The 20,331-nt window shown below is 44.2% G+C and overlaps 1 protein-coding gene across 3 annotated transcripts in view; it reads left to right on the plus strand.

Annotated features, from left to right (window-relative positions):
• Positions 1-18,781, plus strand: part of WNT7B (Wnt family member 7B) — a 157,521-nt gene extending 138,740 nt beyond the window's left edge. For all 3 annotated transcript variants that reach the window (XM_070948059.1, XM_070948058.1, XM_070948057.1), the window contains 2 exons: positions 10,338-10,609; positions 18,302-18,781. In XM_070948059.1, coding sequence (XP_070804160.1) covers positions 10,338-10,609; positions 18,302-18,781 — 752 coding nt within the window. The remainder of the gene's footprint in view (positions 1-10,337; positions 10,610-18,301) is intronic.
• Positions 18,782-20,331: the final 1,550 nt, after the last annotated feature.

The raw sequence follows: 20,331 nt of genomic DNA on the forward strand, positions 1-20,331 counted from the left end.
AAGTGAATTTCGTTGTATGGGTATACTGTGTATACACGTACAATGACAATAAAGTTGTTTATTATTATTATTATTATTATTATTATTATTATTATTATTATTATTATTATTATTATTATTATTATTATTAGACAATCCTCATCTTACAACTACAGTTGAGACCAGAATTTCCATTGTTAAGCAGGGGGGGTCGTTAAGTAAATCTCATCCAATTTTACAGTTGTTAAGCTAATCACTGCAGTTGTTAAGTGAAACATGCAGTCGTTAACCAAATCCAGCCTCCCCCATTGGCTCTGCTTGTCGGAAGCCAGCTAGGAAGGTTGCAAATGATGATCACATGACCCAGGGCTGCAACTGTGGTAAGTACATGCCAGTTGCCAAGCAACCAAATTTTGATCACGTGGCCGTGGGGATGCTGCCATGTATGCGTGAGGACGGAATGTTAGTCATTTTTTTCACTGCTCTTGTAACTTCAAACTGTTACTAAATGAATTATTGTAAGTTGAAGACTACCTACAGCAGTGATGGCTAATCTTTTTGCCATCACGTGCCAGGAGGGGGGGCGGGGGAGATTCACACGTGCGCATGCCCGCACCCATAATTCTATGCACACCACCCTGCGCATGCACACGCAAACCCCTCCCCTCCAGCTCCTGGCACGCAATGGCCCAGTAGGCCTGTTTTTCTTTCTCACCTGGCTCCAGATCCTCTCTATGCATCTGGAGAGGGCGAAAACAGCCTTCCCCACCCCCTCCGGAGGCCTGAAATGGCCCATTTCCCAACTCCCGGTTGGACAGGAAGTGAATTTTTTTGCTGTCCCCAGCCTCCAGAGCCTCTCCCCAGATGCATAGAGAGGATCTGGAGCCAGGTGAGAAAGAAAAACGGGCTCCCCCCCCCCGCCTCCCAGGCCCTCCAGAGGCAGGAAACAGCTTGTTTCCCTACTTTTGGTGGGCTCAGAAGGCCCGAAAATCAGCTGGCCGGTGCATGCATGCCCGCCAGAGCTGAGCTGGCATGCCCACTGATATGGCTATGCGTGCCATAGATTCGCCATCCTGGACCTATAGTATTCTTGAATCTAAAAGACCTGGGAGTGTTTGACACTGACTTTTACAGGACTGAAGATGGAAAACTAGAAAATACAGGTAGTCCTCGACTTTCAACAGTTCACTTAGTGGCTGTTCGAAGTTACAACGGCACTGGAAAAAGTGACTTATGACCGTTTTTCACACTTATGACCATCCCCACGGTCATGTGATTGAAGTTCAGGCACTTAGCAACTGATTCATATTTAGGACCCTTGCAACGTCCCGGGGTCATGTGATCCGCTTTTGTGATCTTCTGACAAGCCAAGTCAATGGGGAAACTATTCACTTCACAACCGTGTTACTCATTGAATAACTGCAGTAATTCACTTAACAAATTAAACTGTTTTAATTCGGACTTTTAATTTTATATTGCATTAATGTCATTGTGTATTTTACTGTTGTGAGCCGCCCTGAGTCCTTTGGAGATAGGGCGGCATATAAATCGCATTAAACTTAAACTTAAATGTGGCAAGAAAAGTCATACAATGGGGCAGGACTCACTTAACAAATGTCTCCCTTAGCAACATAAGTTTTGGGCTCAATTGTGGGTCGTAAGCTGAGGACTACCCATATCTTTGAATTTCACCTCACCTCTGTTTTGTCCTCCTACTTGGGAAGACAGTCTCCTCACACTCAATGGGGCTTATTTTCAAATAGACGGCTATAAGACTTTTTTTTTTTTTTTTTTTAATTTGATTTATATGCCGCCCTTCTCCGAAGACTCAGGGCGGCTTACAATGTGCTCAGCAATAGCCTTCATCCTTTTGTATATTTATACAAAGTCAGCTTATTGCCCCCACAAACTGGGTCCTCATTTCCCATCGTGGTATAATCAGCTAGGGCAGGAGTGTCAAACTCAAGGCCTTCACTCTGCGTCCTGTCTGCAGGGTGCTTAGATCTGCAGGGCCGCCCTGAAAACAGCGAAGGACCGGGCCATGGTGCCTCTTCCAGCTAAAATGGAGCCCGGGGAGGGAGACGCACAGTCCTCCCGGGTCCCATTTTCGGCCTGGACGGCCTCCTGCAGCCCTCTGCCAGTGAAAACAGAGCTCGCAGAGGCTGTGTGCGGCCTGCCTGGGCTCTGTTTTCACTGACAGAAGGCTGCTGGAGCCCGTCGCGGCCAAAAACAGAGCCCGGACGGGCCACATGCGCCCCCCCCCAGCTCCGTTTTAGCTAGCAGATGACTGCAGGAGCCTGTCATGGCTGAAAACGGAGCCTCGATGAGTGACTTTGAGCTGACCACGCCGACCCCAGGCCCCCACCACACCCCAAAGTCAAACAGAACCTTGATGCGGCCCTCAATGAAATTGAGTTTGACACCCCTAGGCTGGGGAATGGTCCTAATTTTCTGAAGCATTTTTTTAAAAAAAATTGATCGTTCTCCATCTTGCCTGGATGCTATGAGATGTCCATTCAAGTGCACACACGTTCCTTGCATTTCCTTCCATTTCACTGCCTACGCATTTAAATGCTGCTCCTGCTTGTTTGAACTGTGGTGATTCCCTAACAATGAGGTTCATTAAATATTGTTCAACACAGAACAGGCTACTACAGGCTTAATGAGTAACGCATACTGAAGACAGAAGAGAAGCGATGGGATGTGATGATGGAAGAGGCAGTGGTCTCCGCTACTTCTTGAGAGGTGAAATGCTCTAAATAACAGCGAGCAGCATTGCACAAACATCACCAAATTCCTTCAAGTGTGGCTCATCTAGTTTCTTTTCAAAAGAACAAAAACGGGGCATGTTCCGTTCAGTTGAGAATGAAGGGAGAATTCGAAGTTCAGACATAGAAGCTGAGGGTCTGTAGCAGTGGTGAAATTCAATTTTTTTTACTATCGGTTCTGTGAGCTTGGCTTGGTGGCCGTGGTGTGGTTTGGTGGGCGTGGCAGAGGAAGGCTACTGCAAAATAATAATAATAATAATAATAATAATAATAATAATAATAATAATAATAGTAATAATAATAATTATTCATATTTCTATGCCGCCCACTCTCCGAGGACTCTGGGCGGCTTACAACAATCGACAGTATACTAAATAACATATTGCCCCCAACAATCTGGGTCCTCATTTTACCCACCTCGGAAGGATGGAAGGCTGAGTCAACCTTGAGCCGGTGAGATTTGATCTGCTGATCTGCTGAACTAGCAGTCAGCTGAACTAGCTGCAGTACAGCACTCTAACCACTGTGCCACTCCTGGGGAAGGATACTGCAGAATCCCCATTCCCTCCCCACTCCTGGGGAAGGATACTGCAAAATCCCCATTCCCTCCCCACTCCTGGGGAAAGGATATTGCAAAATCTCCATTCCCACCTCACTCCAGGGGAAGGATACTGCAAAATCCCCATTCCCTCCCCACTCCTGGGGAAGGATACTGCAAAATCCCCATTCCCTCCCCACTCCTGGGGAAAGGATATTGCAAAATCTCCATTCCCACCTCACTCCAGGGGAAGGATACTGCAAAATCCCCATTCCCTCCCCACTCCTGGGGGAAGGAGATTGCAAAATCTCCATTCCCACCCCACTCTGTGGCCAGCCAGAGGTGGTATTTGCCAGTTCTCTGAACTACTCAAAATTTCCACTACCGGTTCTCCAGAACCTGTCAGAACCTGCTGGATTTCACCCCTGGTCTGCAGGCTGTGGCTCAAAAGTCAAGATGGCATTGCAGTTGTGCAGTCAGCAGTGCTGTTTTTCACATGTGCCCCCCCCCCTTCAAAAAAAGCAGGTAGAGCTTCAGCTGCATCATTATAGCTGGTGTCTTGATTATTTGAACCACATACTATGGACAACTCTGTATGGAAAAATAATTTCCCCAAGTTTTGTTCTCTAAAGATTTTTTTTCCCCATTATTTGGAATAATGGTTCTAAGATGGACCGGATGAATGGGAGATCTTGTTAAAGGATGTGAAAATTAAAAGGTATGCCATTGAAATGACCATAGTAATTAAGTTGCTAGTGAAGAATGGATGAGTCATGAAAAAAAAGCAAAATATAGTTAGTTGCTTTTCTTCCCACAAATCAATAGCAGTTCTCTAGGGACCAAGCCACAGTCCTGAGTTTGCATCAAACAAGTTTTTTTTTTTAATTTGATTTATATGCTGCCCTTCTCCGGAGACTCAGGGCGGCTTACAGTGCGTTAAGCAATAGCCTTCATACTTTTGTATATTTATACAAAGTCAGCTTATTGCCCCCACAGTCTGGGTCCTCAATTTTACCTACCTTAGAAAGGATGGAAGGCTGAGTCAACCTTGAGCCTGGCGAGATTTGAACTTACTTTAATTGCAGACAGCTGGTGTTAAATTACAGTGCTTCTGTCTGTTGAGCTAAAGGCTGAGTCAACCTTGAGCCTCCGTCAGGATCGAACTCCAGACTGCGGGCAGAGTTAGCCTGCAGTGCTGCATTCTAACCACTGGGTCACCAGGGCTCCTACACAAAGCACTGTCTTTGGGGATTCTCCTTAGGTTTGCCATCTCCCCACATTCTGTTAGCTTTCTTTCTTTCTTTCTTTCTTTCTTTCTTTCTTTCTTTCTTTCTTTCTTTCTTTCTTTCTTTCTTTCTTTCTTTCTTCTTTCTTGCCTGCTTTCTTTCTTGCCTTCTTTCTTGCCTTCTTTCTTGCCTTCTTTCTTTCTTTCTTTCTTTCTTTCTTTCTTTCTTTCTTTCTTTCTTTCTTTCTTTCTTGCCTGCTTTCTTTCTTGCCTTCTTTCTTTCTTTCTTGCCTGCTTTCTTTCTTTCTTTCTTTCTTTCTTTCTTTCTTTCTTTCTTTCTTTCTTTCTTTCTTTCTTTCTTGCCTTCTTTCTTTCTTTCTTTCTTGCCTGCTTTCTTTCTTTCTTCTTTCTTTCTTTCTTTCTTTCTTTCTTTCTTTCTTTCTTTCTTTCTTTCTCTTTCTTTCTTGCCTGCTTTCTTTCTTGCCTGCTTTCTTTCTTTCTTTCTTGCCTTCTTTCTTTCTTTCTTTCTTTCTTTCTTTCTTTCTTTCTTTCTTTCTTTCTTTCTTTCTTTCTTGCCTGCTTTCCTTCCTTCCTTCCTCCCTTCCTTCCTTCTTTCTTTCTTTCTTTCTTTCTTTCTTTCTTTCTTTCTTTCTTTCTTTCTTTCTTTCTTTCTTGCCTGCTTTCTTTCTTGCCTTCTTTCTTTCTTTCTTTCTTGCCTGCTTTCTTTCTTTCTTTCTTTCTTTCTTGCCTTCTTTCTTTCTTTCTTGCCTGCTTTCTTTCCTTCCTTCCTTCCTTCTTTCTTTCTTTCTTTCTTTCTTTCTTTCTTTCTTTCTTTCTTTCTTTCTTTCTTTCTTTCCTGCTTTCCTTCCTTCCTTCCTTCCTTCCTTCCTTCCTTCCTTCCTTCCTTCCTTCCTTCCTTCCTTCCTTCCTTCCTTCTTTCTTTCTTTCTTTCTTTCTTTCTTTCTTTCTTTCTTTCTTTCTTTCTTTCTTTCTTTCTTTCTTTCTTTCTTTCTTTCTGTAAAGTCAACTAGGTTGAGAGTAAGTTGCACAAGGTAGGATTCTGAATTTCTCCACCCATCGGATGACTTCACTCTGCAGTTATCCATCTCATGGTGTTACAGTTAAGCAGAAACATCCGCTGAGCAAAAGCCATTTGCCCAGAGTGAAACAGAACTCTGCTCTAATATTGAAAATGAAGGCAAATGTTTGGAAGAAGCAACGTGGTTCAGACTGCAAGCAATCTGCTCCTCTGGGTTTGCTGAGGAAAGAGAAATCTGACAATATTGCACGTTGGGTTTCCTAATCTTGCTCTCTCTATTTTTTTTGCTTGATGATCTCTGGGGAACAGCAGCAGTTCCAAAGCAGGATGCTACATACTGCTGGTGAACTGGAAATATGACGTTGCAGACCTCAAGCCTTCGTTGGTGATGGTCCCAGAGGACATGGAATGTCTTCTGTCTTCAACTCAACCTTAGCAAAGGGGTTGCTTAGCAGGGCGGGAAAGGTTGATAGTCAGACCATAAGCCCATAACTTCAGCATCCATCTCAAACTATATATTTTTTTGTTGATTTAATTAGAGGTTTCATATATGACTACACCCATGTTTCTAATATTTCATAGATTGGGTCCAAAATCCAGCTGCCTGACTGAAACACTCAGACAGTTTCCTCATCTTCACATTGCAATCTTCTACCTCTCAGACACAATCCATTCCCACCCTTTTCTGGAAGGTCTCCAGTTTTCGGAAAGCACAGGCCCTACAGTACAAAGATGATGAGGGGACTGGAGGCTAAAACATATGAAGAACGGTTGCAGGAACTGGGTATGTCTAGTTTAATGAAGAGAAGGACTAGGGGAGACATGATAGCAGTGTTCCAATATCTCAGGGACTGCCACAAAGAAGAGGGAGTTAAGCTATTCTCCAAAGCACCTGTGATCTTTATGATCAGGGGAAGGATCTCTTACAGCTTGATCTTTAAGAACTTTTGACAGACTAGGAAAGCTAAAGAACAGAAAAACTGCCCTGAACATGTCTCTCTAGTGAATCTAACTAGTCAGACTGAAACTGACTGGAAGAAAAGTTTCTAGCCTCATGCCTTAACAACTGTACCTAACTGGCTTCACAAAATTATGTGATTGGGCATGATAAGTTGACACTTAAAGCCTGAAACTTAATGTAGAATGTGTAATTCCGTAGCATCAGAGCGTGTTAAGATAAGGCAACTGGCAGTTGGAACAGAGGGGGAGGGGGAGTAGAATGTCCCAGCCCGTAGGCCGGATGAGTCACGCGCTGGCCATGCTCATGCCCGCTTTAGCAAAAGGGTAGCATCAGAGCATGTTAATATAAGGCAACTGGCAGTTGGGACAGAGTTCCTTTCAGGTGGGGAGGGGGAGTAGAACATCTAAGCATCAGACCGTGTGAATATAATACTGTATATGAAATACTAATGATCTGATTGTCATTTCAAAAAATCCTTTCTTAGCTAGCACCTAGAAGCCAAGAGGAACATACGTGCAAAATGTCAAATTTGTAGGCTTTAGTGGTCTGGATCACCCCAACGATGCCCTTGAAGTGATGTCCCGGTGCCTGGAAGCCGTACGGATCTGGATGGGGAGGAACAGGCTCAGGCTCAACCCATCCAAGACTGAGTGGCTGTGGTTTCCGACGTCCCGATATAGTCAGTTGACGCCATCACTGACTATTGGGGGCGAATCATTGGCCCCCACGGAGAGGGCTCGCAACTTGGGCGTCCTCATGGATTCACGGCTGTCTTTAGAAGAGCACTTGACGGCCGTGACCGGGAGGATTTTTCATCAGGTTCGCCTGATTCGCCAGTTGCGTCCCTTTCTGGATCGGGACTCGTTACGCACGGTCACTCATGCCCTTGTCACCTCCCGCCTGGACTATTGCAACACTCTCTACATGGGGCTCCCCTTGAGGAGCACCCGGAGGCTCCAACTGGCGCAGAGTGCGGCCGCGCGGGTGGTAATGGGAGCAACATGGTGTTCCCATGTAACACCCCTCCTGCGCGAGCTGCACTGGCTCCCGGTGGTCTTCCGGGTGCGCTTCAAGGTTCTGGTTACCACCTTTAAAGCGCTCCATGGCTTAGGACCCGGGTACTTGCGGGACCGCCTACTACCACCAATAGCCTCCCACCGGCCGGTATGCTCCCATAGAGAGGGGCTCCTCCGGGTGCCGTCAGCCAAACAATGCCGACTGGCGGCCCCCAGGGGGAGAGCCTTCTCTGTGGGGGCACCTACTATCTGGAACGAGCTCCCCCCAGAGATACGGAGGATCCCGGATCTGCGCACCTTCCGCCGCGCCTTAAAGACCTTACTATTTCACCAGGCCGGCCTGGCCTAATTTCCCCCCTCTTTTATAAAAGATTTTTAAAATTTTAAATATCTTTTAGTATTTTATATATTCAATTTTAAATTGGTTTTAAAAGTTTGGGGTTTTAAATTTGTCGGGGCCAAAATTATTTAATTTGATTTTATTCTATTTTTTAAATTTTGTATTGTATGTGTTTTTATTGTTTGGCTGTGCACCGCCCTGAGTCCTTCGGGAGTAGGGCGGTATAGAAATCTAATAAAATGAAAATGAAAAATGAAATGGAGATTTCGTGATATATATATTCTATTCTATTCTATTCTATTCTATTCTATTCTATTCTATTCTATTCTATTCTATTCTATTCTATTCTATTCTATTCTATTCTATTCTACTTTATTGTAAGGCTACATTTAACCAAATCATGCAATCTTTTACAGCCTGAGAATTTAGGGAGGTCCTTTCTGAGTTTCTTTCTCTGCCTGTTATGAAGCTGCGGGTTATATTCTCTCTCATCTAATAGATCCCTAGGAAGGGAATGCTCCCTATCCCGGGGGGGGGGGGGCAGGGGGAAACTCTGCAAGAGCACCACAATTTTTCGGGAAGAGGCAGTATATTCTAGAGAGAAGCCTACAATAAGAGACTGGAGAGAGGAAGAGGCTTAGGACAGTCACGCTCTAGAATCTCTCATGACATCTCTTGTAGGTTAGAATGGCATAACTTTAGTCTGGCAAGATTCTGTCTATTATGTGTAAGCAAATAAAAGTATTAACTTGATAGAATGTCGCCGTGTCATCCTTGGGCTTGGGCCTGATAGTGAGCAATGCTAAGCAGCACTTCCCAGTCTTCATGGCTGCCCTCAAACAACTCAAATCCGAGGACTAATTTTAGGTCTATGCAAGTACAGTCAGTTGAGAGAGCTGACTGAAAACGGGATTGATCAGGTCTCCAAACTGAAAAGCTTTCTAACCCCCGCCCCCAAATCGAATTGGGCAAGATAAGCTTTGAACCAAAAGAACTTCAAACTGATGCAGACTATTCCTTCACAAGGGCCTTTTCTGAACTAACTTCTAAATTGCATCAGGCTGATCTGATCTGCCCATTTGGAAGTTTCACATTGAACTGAATCGAAAAGATGGTTGGACTCAATTCCCCCCCCCCCCAGTTCACAGAAGCTCTCTCATCACCATCACCAGGCCATAGGTTAGGCCAATTCCAGGTAAGTGGATATCGTAACAAATGGTGCATAAGGCAGGGTTTCTCAACTTTGGCCAGTTTATATAATAATAATAATAATAATTATTATTATTATTATTATTATTATTATTATTATTATTATTATTATTATTTTATTTCTATGCCGCCCGTCTCCCGAAGGACTCAGGGTGGTGTACAGCCTATTTAAAAACACAAGACAAAACAGCAATTAAAATTTAAAATGATTAAATAAATTTGGCTCAATTAAAACCCCAGAAATTTAGAATACCCAAATTTAAAACTATTATGTTGATAGCCCGGCCTGGCGGAACAACAGGGTCTTCAGTGCGCAGCGAAACACCCGGAGGTTGGAGATCTTACGTATTTCCGGGGGCAGTTCATTCCACAGGGCTGGGGCTCCCACAGAGAAGGCCCTCCCCCTGGGTGTCGCCAGCCGACATAACTTGGCCGATGGCACCCTGAGGAGATTAATTTAATTTGTATACCCTTCTCCCAGAAGGGACTCAGGGCGGTGAACAGCCAAAATTAAAAATACATAGAATACAAAAGTTAAGATAATTAAAAGAAATTAAATCAATCCGCCTCCCAATTTAAAACCCCCAAGTCTATAAAATTAAGATCCCATTAAAAACCATTTAGGCTAGGCCGGCTTGCTGGAATAAATACGTCTTCAGGGCCTTACGGAAGGTCCGGAGGTCCGGGTTCAGTCGTATTCCAGGAGGTAGCTCATTCCACAGGGTGGGTGTCACCACAGAGAAGGCTCTCCCCCTGGGGGCCGCCAGCCGACATTGCTTGACCGACGGCACCCTGAGGAGGCCCTCTCTGTGAGAGCGTATTGGCCGGTGGGAGGTTATCGGTAGCAGCAGGCGGTCTCGTAAATATCCTGGCCCTAAACCATGGAGCGCTTTAAAGGTGAGAACCAGTACCTTAAAGTGCATCCGGAAGACCACCGGGAGCCAATGCAGCTCGCGCAGGAGAGGTGTTACATTGGAGCGCCACGTCACTCCCATAATCAAGTTGAAGTTCTATGAAGTTCTATGAAGTTCTATGAAGTTCTATGAAGTTCTATGAACTTCAACTCCCAGATTTCTCTTCATCTCCCAGAGTTGAAGTCTGCATACCTTAAAGTGGCCAAGGTTGAGAAACACCGGTACAAGAATGAATGGCATGGGTGCTCCTAAAATGGGCTATTTTTCAAGATGTCCAAGGACTGAGTTTCCCATGATCTTCCAGCTGATTTTTTTTCCCCCTCCTTTTTTTCTATGTTGTCCCCGCAGGAAGCAGAGAAGCCGCCTTCACCTATGCCATCACTGCCGCTGGCGTCGCCCACGCAATCACGGCTGCCTGCAGCCAGGGAAACCTCAGCAGTTGTGGTTGTGACAGAGAGAAACAAGGTTATTACAACCAGGAGGAAGGCTGGAAGTGGGGAGGCTGTTCTGCTGATATCAGATACGGCATCGACTTCTCCAGAAGGTTTGTCGACGCCAGAGAAATCCGAAAGAGCGCTCGGAGGCTGATGAATCTGCACAACAATGAAGCCGGAAGAAAGGTATATTACAAAGAACAGGGAGATATGATTCGAGGGAGGGGAGGCCTTTGCCGGTGCAGGGATTGCTAAATTGGAAACATACATTTGGACTGTAAGATTGCAGCCTGCACGTGGATGGTTGTGGACTGAATGATGATCTGCTTGAGCAAAACAAGAGAAAGGTTTTGTTGGGAAGAAATAGAGGTTTCCGGGGCAAAGTAGATTTTCATAGGGAAGGATAGTGTCAGGGTTCCAAGTAATACACCCATAGCAAACAGAGCTCCGAGGCAAGCAGGTTCCTCAAAGAACAGGTTTATTGGGCATATCATATTGGCACAAACTGGTGAAAACCGACTCTGAAGGTTCCTGCGGTTTTCACCTAATTAAACATCAAAGTTTTCCTCCCTTTCCCAAACAATCCGTCACATGGTCCAATCGAGGTGCTGTCTGGTTGCTTGGAAACTTCACTCCTCCTCTCTTCAGCCAAGGAACGTCCTTGGTTCTCAGGGGAAACTATTTTGTTTTGGCTAAAAAACTCCAACTATCTCTATTCCCCCTTCCGTATCCCTATCACCATTGTGGCAACACTAAGCCTCCAAGATGGCCTCAGTCAGGCCAGCTTCAGGGTTGACAGATAGGTGTGCACACATGTGTGAGAGACACAGATAATGCTGCCATTGGGAACACTAAGGAAACAAAAGTGGTTGCAATGGTGGCAGTGGTGTGGATACTTTCCAGCAGCTGGGGAACGGCCTTCAAAGAAGCTGCACAGATCTTGAAAAGGATGCAGCTGTTTTAACACTTTGAAAAGAACACCTTTGGCTCGTGCGCATGGGAATATCATCCATGTATGCTGCAAGTAGTCCTTGACCTACAACAGTTTGTTTAGTGACCATTCAAAGTTACAACGTCACTGAAAAAAGTGACTTACGACTGTTTTTCACAATTACGACCGTTGCAGCATCCCCATGGTGAAGTGATTTACATTCAGAGGCTTTTTTTTTTATTGAAAAGTTTTTACAAACATTTTAACCAAATTTTGAGCCCCACCTCCCTCCCCATTACCCCTCCCTCCCCTCCTCCTTCTCCACCCCCCCCCCCCCGACTTCCCAGAGAGAAATACAGGGTATTTCACTTAGCAATCTTAATCTAATATATGCTAACTATCTATAAACTCTTTTCATCCCTTTTCCACTTTAACTCCCTATTTACGTAACTAAGTAATAACATATCTTCTTAAATCCAAATATTCATTCATATACTATTTGAAACTTTTTAGTCCCATATTTGTTTTGAATATAATCAATCCATCTTCTCCAGTCCACAATATATCTTTCTTGTGATTGGTCTTTCAAATATGCTGAGATTTTCGCCATTTCTGCTAAGTTCGATACTTTTAATCTCCATCCTTCTATAGTAGGTAAATCTTCTTTCTTCCAATAGTGCGCCACTAGCAGTCTTGCTGCCGTTATTAAATTTAACATCAAGTTAGTTTCAATAACAGTACAGTCTGGGATAATACCCAGCAAAAATAACTGTGGGGTGAAACTTATCTTTTCTTAAAAATCTTCTGAATAGTCCACCATATTTTTATCCAGAAAGCTTTAACTTACATTCAGAGGCTTGACAACTGGTTCATATTGCCAGTGTCCCAGGTTCATGTGAGCATTTTTGGTGACCTTCCGACAAGCAAAGTCAACGGGAAAGCCAGATTCACCGTGTGACTAATTTAACGCGGTGGCTCAGTGGCTAAGACGCTGAGCTTGTCGATCAAAAGGTCGGCAGTTCAGTGGTTCGAATCCCTAGTGCCGCGTAATGGGGTGAGTTCCCGTTACTTGTCCCAGCTTCTGCCAACCTAGCAGTTCAAAAGCATGCAAAAAATGCAAGTAGAAAAATAGGGACCGCCTTTGGTGGGAAGGTAACAGCGTTCTGTGCGCCTTTGGCGTTTAGTCATGCTGGTCACATGACCACGGAGATGTCTCTGGACAGCTCTGGCTCTTCGGCTTTGAAACAGAGATGAGCACTTCCCCCTAGAGTCAGGAACGACTAGCACATATGTGCGAGGGGAACCTTTACCTTTATCTACTATAATCCTGACTAGGTGGCTCAGTGGCTAAGACACTGAGCTTGTCAATCAGAGAGGTCAGTAGTTCAGCAGTTCGAATCCCTAGTGCTGCGGAACGGGGTGAGCTCCCGTTACTTGTCCCAGCTTCTGCCAACCTAGCAGTTCGAAAGCACGTAAAAAATGCAAGTAGATAAATAGGGACCACCTTTGGTGGGAAGGTAACAGTGTTCCATGCGCCTTTGGCGTTTAGCCATGCTGGCCACATGACCACGGAGACGTCTCCGGACAGCGCTGGCTCTTTGGCTTTGAAACGGAGATGAGCACTGCCCCCTAGAGTCGGTAACGACTAGCACATATGTGCGAGGGGAACTTTTACCTTTACCTTTAGGGATTCACTTAACGAATGTGGTGTAAAACGGGACACAAATGGCTTAACAAATTTCTCATTTAGCAACATAAATCCTGGGCTCAATTGTGGTTGTAAGTCGAGGACTTACCTGTCCTTACCTGAATAGCCTGTTCAAGGCCATGTCAGTGGATTTGCTTCTGAGCTTGACCTAGAAAGGAGCAGTCAGACTCAGGAGCTTCTGGTTCAACCCAATGATTTTAAACATTTTCTGTCTATTACCTTTGGTTCTGGCAGTTAAATGTAGCTTGGGTTTTGTTTCAGCCAGCATCTGGTTTGAAAATGAACATCTCCACCAAGAAAAACACAAAACTAGGGGGTGCCCGCCAAAACTAACACGTGCAAAACATTACTACTGGTTTTATACATTTGACCAGGATTGTATTCCTAGGGTGTCTCAAAAATATACGATGCTTGATGCCTAATTTTCATAGGGAAGCAACAGGCTGGATGCATCCTGTCTTGATTTCCTCCCTTGATAAATATGGTTTCTCCTAAATGAAAGGGAAACTTATTGTGAACGTTTCACGAGATGCGAGGGATGGAAGGAGGGATTTGATGACACTCTTGTTTTAACACCAACTTTCACAAGGGGAGCTGCGCCTACTGAAAGGGGAAAGATTTTGGAAGTCAGAGACTGGGCCAGAATTCAGGATTTGGCTCCCAGTGAAGATCTGAAGCCCAGAAAAGTTAATTTTTATGCTTATGGATCTTCAAAAACATTCTAAAACATCTGTCTTAAATGAGTCAAATTGCAAAAATCTTCATGGTCTATACAATATAAACATTTATTCATTGTTGGCAAACTATAACTGAAGGCATTCCCAGCTACTGTATGGACTGATAGCACTTTAATTCTCCATAAGAGAAGATTCTCTAACACAAAGTGAATATATATATATATATATATATATATATATATATATATATATATATATATATATATATATATATATATATATATATATATAATAGAATCATATCTACTCGGTTCTGGGCTTTTTTCCTTTCTAACACCTAGCAAGCTCTAACTGCTAGGTGGGAGACCTAAATAGATCCATTTCTAGCTCGTTAGCTGTCATCAGTAGGCCACACCCATATCTTATGTATCCTCCCTGTAAAGGTACAGTATCAATTTTCTTACTTCTTCGTAGGGTTTATGTGTTTTTTTTTCTTCTAGCCAAGGAAAAAAGCCCAGAACCGAGTAGATGTGATTCTACTGAGCTGGAGCTACAAAAAAACCTTGGCTACATAGGGAAAACCTGGCTAGAAGAAAAAAACATATATATATATATATATATGTTTTTCTTCTAGCCAGGTTTTCCCTACATAACCAAGGTTTTTTGTAGCTCCAGCTGGCTAGAAGAAAAACACACATAAACCCCCACGAAGAAGTAAGAAAATATATATATATATATATATATATATATATATATATATATATATATATATATATATATATATGTGTGTGTGTGTGTGTGTGTGTGTGTGTGTGTGTGTGTGTGTGTGTGTGTGTGTGTGTATATATATATATATATATATATATATATATATATATATATATATATATATAAGTGTTTTTCTATCGAGACACCTGGTCTATCCCAACATGTGGGAGGGGGCATTCTGCTCCCTTTCGCCTTTCAGCTCCAATCCAGGAGCCCTCAAGCAGTCGCATTCACAACAAACCATTTTTATACCAAATTTATATTTTGCTGATAAAGTAATAAAGGGAGACTAGTATAGATCTATTTCAAGCTTTTAAGCTTTCATCAGCTAGTCATACCCTTACTCGGATTCGAACTTGGGCTTCGTGCATGTTAGGCAGTTGAATTAACCTTCTGAGCCACAAGTTCTCCTCCCTTCATGTTGGGGGAAACCAAGTGTCTCGATAGAAAAACACTTAATCTTTCCCCTGGCTCAAGCTGATGAAGGGAGGAGAACTTGTGGCTCAGAAGGTTAATTCAACTGCCTAACATGCAGGAAGCCCAAGTTCGAATCCGAGTAAGGGTGGCATACGGCCACAATTGAGCCCAACGTTTGTGTTGTTAAGTGAGACATTGGTTAAGTGAGTTTTGCCCCATTTTACAACCTTTATTGCCACAGTTATTAAGTGAATCACTGCAGTTGACAAGTTAGTAACCTGGTTGTTAAGTGAATCTGGATTCTCCATTGACTTAGCTTGTTGGAAGGTCACAAAAGGGGATCACATGACCCCGGGAGGCTGCAACGGTCATAAGTATGAAGCAGTTGCCAAGCATCTGAATTTTGATCACGTGATCATGGGGCTGCTGAAAAGGTCATAAGTGAAAAACGGTCATAAGTCACCTTTTTCAGTGCCGTTGTAACTTTGAACGGTCGCTAAATGAACTGTTGTAAGTCGAGGACTACCTGTATTAAAGTTCTCCGTCTTGAAAAGCAACAATGGCTGAATACAAATCGAAGGCCCCAGAGTCCTGGTGTTCTGACCCAGCCTTAGCAAAACCAAGAAAAAGATTCCTTGTCCTGAAAAAACCCTCTTTATTTAACTACTGTAAATTCATGGCAATCACACACAGAAAAGTCCAGGCAATAATCCTTCCAAGGGTTAATTGCAATAACAGACCTTATCAGTCCTTGGATAATTGCCAGGCTGAGAGCTTCCAGTTGCAAAGCTGTAAATTAATTCCTGGCAAAAAGTGTCTGAGGAACATAAACAAATATTCCGAAAGAAATACGAACAGTTGTCTCCTACAACCACCATTCCCCTTTTGCTTCTATTTATTCCCCAGCCAAGGAGGGGCCATTCTGCATCCACGTGTGCCTTTCTTCCCGAGTCGGCCCCTGTTCCTCAGTTATTCTCCTCTCCTGATAGCTCTGCGCATACGTGCGTCTGGAACAGGCCCCAGCTGTTCTTCTTCCCCACTTATCTCTGACTCCGAAGGCAGCTGGAAAATGTCGGATAGCCCTGGCTCTATCTCTGCTTCCGATGAAGAGCAAAGAGCATCTATCAGAGCCTTCTCCAGACTCAGGACTGGCCCAAGTTCCTTCCCAACCTCCTCAGCATCCGAGTCTGCCACCAGCTCTGCTGGCAGCTGGCAGGCCACAACACCTCGAAAGGAGAAAGCTTAGCTTTCAAATCTCTTTAGATCACGTGTGAGGTATAATCCTATCACCGTGTCTGTTTCCCAAGGAAGGCATTGACTCAAGTTGTGTTAAAAATCAGGAGTCTGCCACCATCTTTTTTCTGGCCAAGAAATTTTATTAAAAGGGTAGAAGCTTTTTAAAATCAAATTCTTGATTTTGGCCACTATCGATTAGCCATGAGAATGTCACCTGAGTGAGAATCTTAGCGATGAAGAGAGCAATAGAATTCCATTGGGTTCTGACCTAAAGCTGATAAGTAAACTGGCAGATTTAATTAAATGCATATTCATTAATCTGAGAAGCGCAATTCAGAAGCGCAAGGAGAGGAAAGAAGGAAGGCAGAAGATAAGGGAGTGAGTGAAGGAAGAAAGGAAGGAAAGAAGGAGATGAAGGAAGGAAGGAAGGAAGGAAGGAAGGAAGGAAGGAAGGAAGGAAGGAAGGAAGGAAGATAAGGGAGTGAGTGAGGGAAGGAAGGGAGGGAGGGAGGAAGGAAGTTGAGGAAGGGAAGGGAAGGGAAGGGATGGGAAGGGAAGAAGGCAGGCCATGCACTTCAACCTATCCGATTAAACCACTCCAAAAATGAGCACTTACTTAATCTACTTAATAATCACACAGTGTGAATTCAATATTATTGAATTAGTGGTTACACATTACAGGGATGGTTGTGGATTATATATGTAGTCCAAATTGGTGTCTTGCTGTTGTTGCCCATAGTAACTGACTATGTCAAGAGGGCGATGCCATTGGTGCGCTCTGCAAAGGGGAAGGGAAATGCAATCGATCCCCCTTGTCAGGTTTATTATTGCCTAAATGACTTCAGAACGGATCCAGCTCTTGCTCTGCTGTGGAGATTTCCTGTTGCACGTACTTCAGTGCAAGTCCAGAAATTGATCCGATTGCTCCCCTCGGCTGCCAGGTTTGCTACTGCAAAATCCTGGGAAACACAACCGTGTCTTTCGTTGGCTCCGTTGTGTTCCCAATGGTTGAAAATGGTAAGGGAAGAAAAATGGATATAACAGGAAAATGCCATCGATAATCTTATAGTGAAACATAAACTTAGACCAATGTGGGCATCGTGAATCAGCTGACGTTGGAAATAAAATGCTTAGATTGACATTCTGAATATAGTAAAGTGATTCTTCTTCTTGAGGTTATGAATGTTTTCATTAGGTGTATGGCTTCTTCCAACCCTCTCCTCTCCTCTCCTCTCCTCTCCTCTCCTCTCCTCTCCTCCCCCTTCCTCTCCTCTCCTCTCCTCTCCTCTCCTCTCCTCTCCTCTCCTCTCCTCTCCTCTCCTCTCCTCTCCTCTCCTCTCCCTTGCCTCTTTCCCTTTCCCCTCTCTCCTTCCTTCTCCTTCTCCCTTCCCCTTCTCCTCCTCTCCCCCTTCCCCTTCCTCTCCTCTCCCTTCCCCCTTCCCCTTTCCTCTCTTCTCCCTTGCCTCTTTCCCTTTCCCCCCTCTCTCCTTCCTCCTCCTTCCCCCTTCCCCTTCTCTTCTCCTCTCCCTTCCCCCTTCCCTCATCCTTTTCCCCCTCTCTCTCCTCTCCTCTCCCTTCCCCTTTCCTCTCCTCTCCCTTCCCTCTTCCCCTTTCCTCTCCTCTCCTCTCCCTTCCCTCTTCTCTCTTCCCCTTCCCTCTTCCCCTTCCCCCTCTCCTCTCCCTTGCCTCTTTCACCCTCTCTCCTTCCTCCTCCTCCCCCTTCCCTCTTCCCCTTCCCCTCTCTCTCCTCTCCTTTCCCCTTTCCTCTCCTCTCCCTTCCCTCTTTCCCTTTCCTCTCTCTCTCTCCTTCCTTCTCCTTCCCTCTTCCCTCCTCTCCTCTCCTCTCTTCTCCACTCCCCTCCTCTCCTCTCCAAGAAATGAATTGTATTGGTGGACTCAGGATCCACAAGAAGCTAATAAAATACTATGCAGTATTCCTTCCAGCTTGATACAAACCTATTCTCCAAGTGAAATCAGTGGGATCTAAAATAGACGGCTTCTTGACAGATCGTGTCGCTAATATTTATAGATTTTTTTGTAACTTTTCATGAACTCTGAAGGTCCAGCATTTAAGATCAGCCAAGCAGAAGAAAAGCTGAAGCCTGTTGTTGTTATTTTGTTCTCCCTGTTTGCATGCACAGGTGCTTGAAGGACGGATGAAACTGGAGTGCAAATGCCACGGCGTTTCCGGTTCCTGCACCACGAAGACTTGTTGGACTACACTACCCAAATTCCGAGAGATTGGATATATTTTAAAAGAGAAATATAATGCTGCGGTGCAAGTGGAAGTGGTCCGGGCCAGCCGGCTTCGGCAACCGACCTTCCTGAAGATCAAACAGATCAGAAGCTACCAGAAGCCAATGGAGACCGATTTGGTCTACATCGACAAATCACCGAATTACTGTGAAGAGGATGCTTCAACAGGGAGCGTTGGGACCCAGGGCAGGCTCTGCAACCGTACGTCCCTCGGGGCAGACGGCTGTGGCATGATGTGCTGCGGGAGGGGCTACAACACTCACCAGTACACCAAGGTGTGGCAGTGCAACTGCAAGTTCCACTGGTGTTGCTTTGTGAAATGCAACACCTGCAGCGAACGGACAGAAGTGTTCACTTGCAAGTAACCTTAAGATGGAGCAACCTGAACATGGACACAACCCACCATTTGGTAGTGTGGAACAAAATAACTACAGCATCATTTTGCACATTTTTCTTTCTTTCTTTCTTTTCCTTTTTTTTTTTTTTTGGGTGGGAAGGGGGTAGAACCAATCTCTTTTATTTGTTTCTTACTAACACAAGTTGGAAGAACAATGCATAATCTGTTGGCTAGAGTTGCTTTGATTCCATTAGTCCAAGGGACCCTGGGATGGGATGATGGATTAGGATGATGTTATTCAAGGGGAGCAATTTTTCCTTTTGATTCCTCCTCCCCTTGCCCACTGCAGTCTGAGGTGTTGTAGAGTTTTACTCTTAGATTAAGTTATACATACAATACGATAGACACAGGTTCCAGAAGGAGATTTTTAAATTCAGAATCAGCGTGAAGATGCCCAACGGAGACATTTTTTCTTCCTATTAAAAAAAAGGACAAAAAAAAAAAGAGGAATTAAGATGTTAAGTACAAAACTAAGATACCGACAGTGTTGTTTCAACACTTACTTCTGAAAAAGAAAGGGAATAAAGTAGGGGGAAAGGACAGCAGCTAAGACAAATGAAATACGGGCTCGGGAGGACCTTCGAGGATGGATTCAATAGATAAAAATAAAAGAGGAAATTTTGACAGCTCCCAGTAACACTGGAACCTTTTGAATGGACATTTCAGCGGGGAAAAAGAAAGATTCTCTTATTTATGTTTTTAATATTATCAAAACTCTCTAAGCACTAACGGGTAGCCATTTCTTTACTTTGAACTAAATGTAAAATTACTAGAGCTCTGACTTCTTTTATTTTCATTTTGGGTACTTGGTTCTCCCCGACGTTTTTCAATGCTACTGATTTCATGGCACTCCACTGTTAACCAGAGTTCTGTCCTTGGTACCAGAGGATGGTTTAGGAGGGTTGGAAAAGCAATCTGACAGTGTAAAATGGTAATTGAAAAAACAGGTGACTTGGCTTCTCACTTGTTTTGCTATTGAAAGCTGGGGCAGAATAGCAATCGCATCACAGAACGGAACAAAAACTCGGTGTGGCGCAAGTCACTACAGCCAAGTCTCCGTAGGACAAATTGCTGCAGGACAATTTAACAATTCAATTTAATTATTTAGAATATTTTTTTGTCATTCGTATTTCATTTTGCCCCTCATTTTGCATACTTTCTATAATGGTTCTGTTCCACCATTTCTTTGATATTAGTGTAACTTGTCCCACAGCAAGTTGCCCTGTGGTGAATTGGTCATGACCAGTGGTGGGGTTTAAACATTTTTTTTACTACCGGTTCTGTGGGTGTGGGTTGGTGGGCGTGGCCAGGGGGTGTGACAGGCAGTACTCGGACTCCTGCACTCCCCTGGGAGCAAAAATGGGCTGCGGGAGGGGGATGCATCGACCCCCAATACCCGTTTTGGGCCTAGGATGCCTCCCTGAAGCCTCCTGGGAGCAAAAACAGGCTGCGGAGGGGCACTGCCCCCCCCGTGCCCCATTTTGGGCCTGCACTTACCTGGGAGCCAAAATGGGGCGC

This window comes from Pituophis catenifer, unplaced genomic scaffold, assembly GCF_029215685.1.
Source record: "Pituophis catenifer annectens isolate HBS135680 unplaced genomic scaffold, rPitCat1.0.hap2 SCAF_7, whole genome shotgun sequence".
Taxonomy (NCBI): domain Eukaryota; kingdom Metazoa; phylum Chordata; class Lepidosauria; order Squamata; family Colubridae; genus Pituophis; species Pituophis catenifer.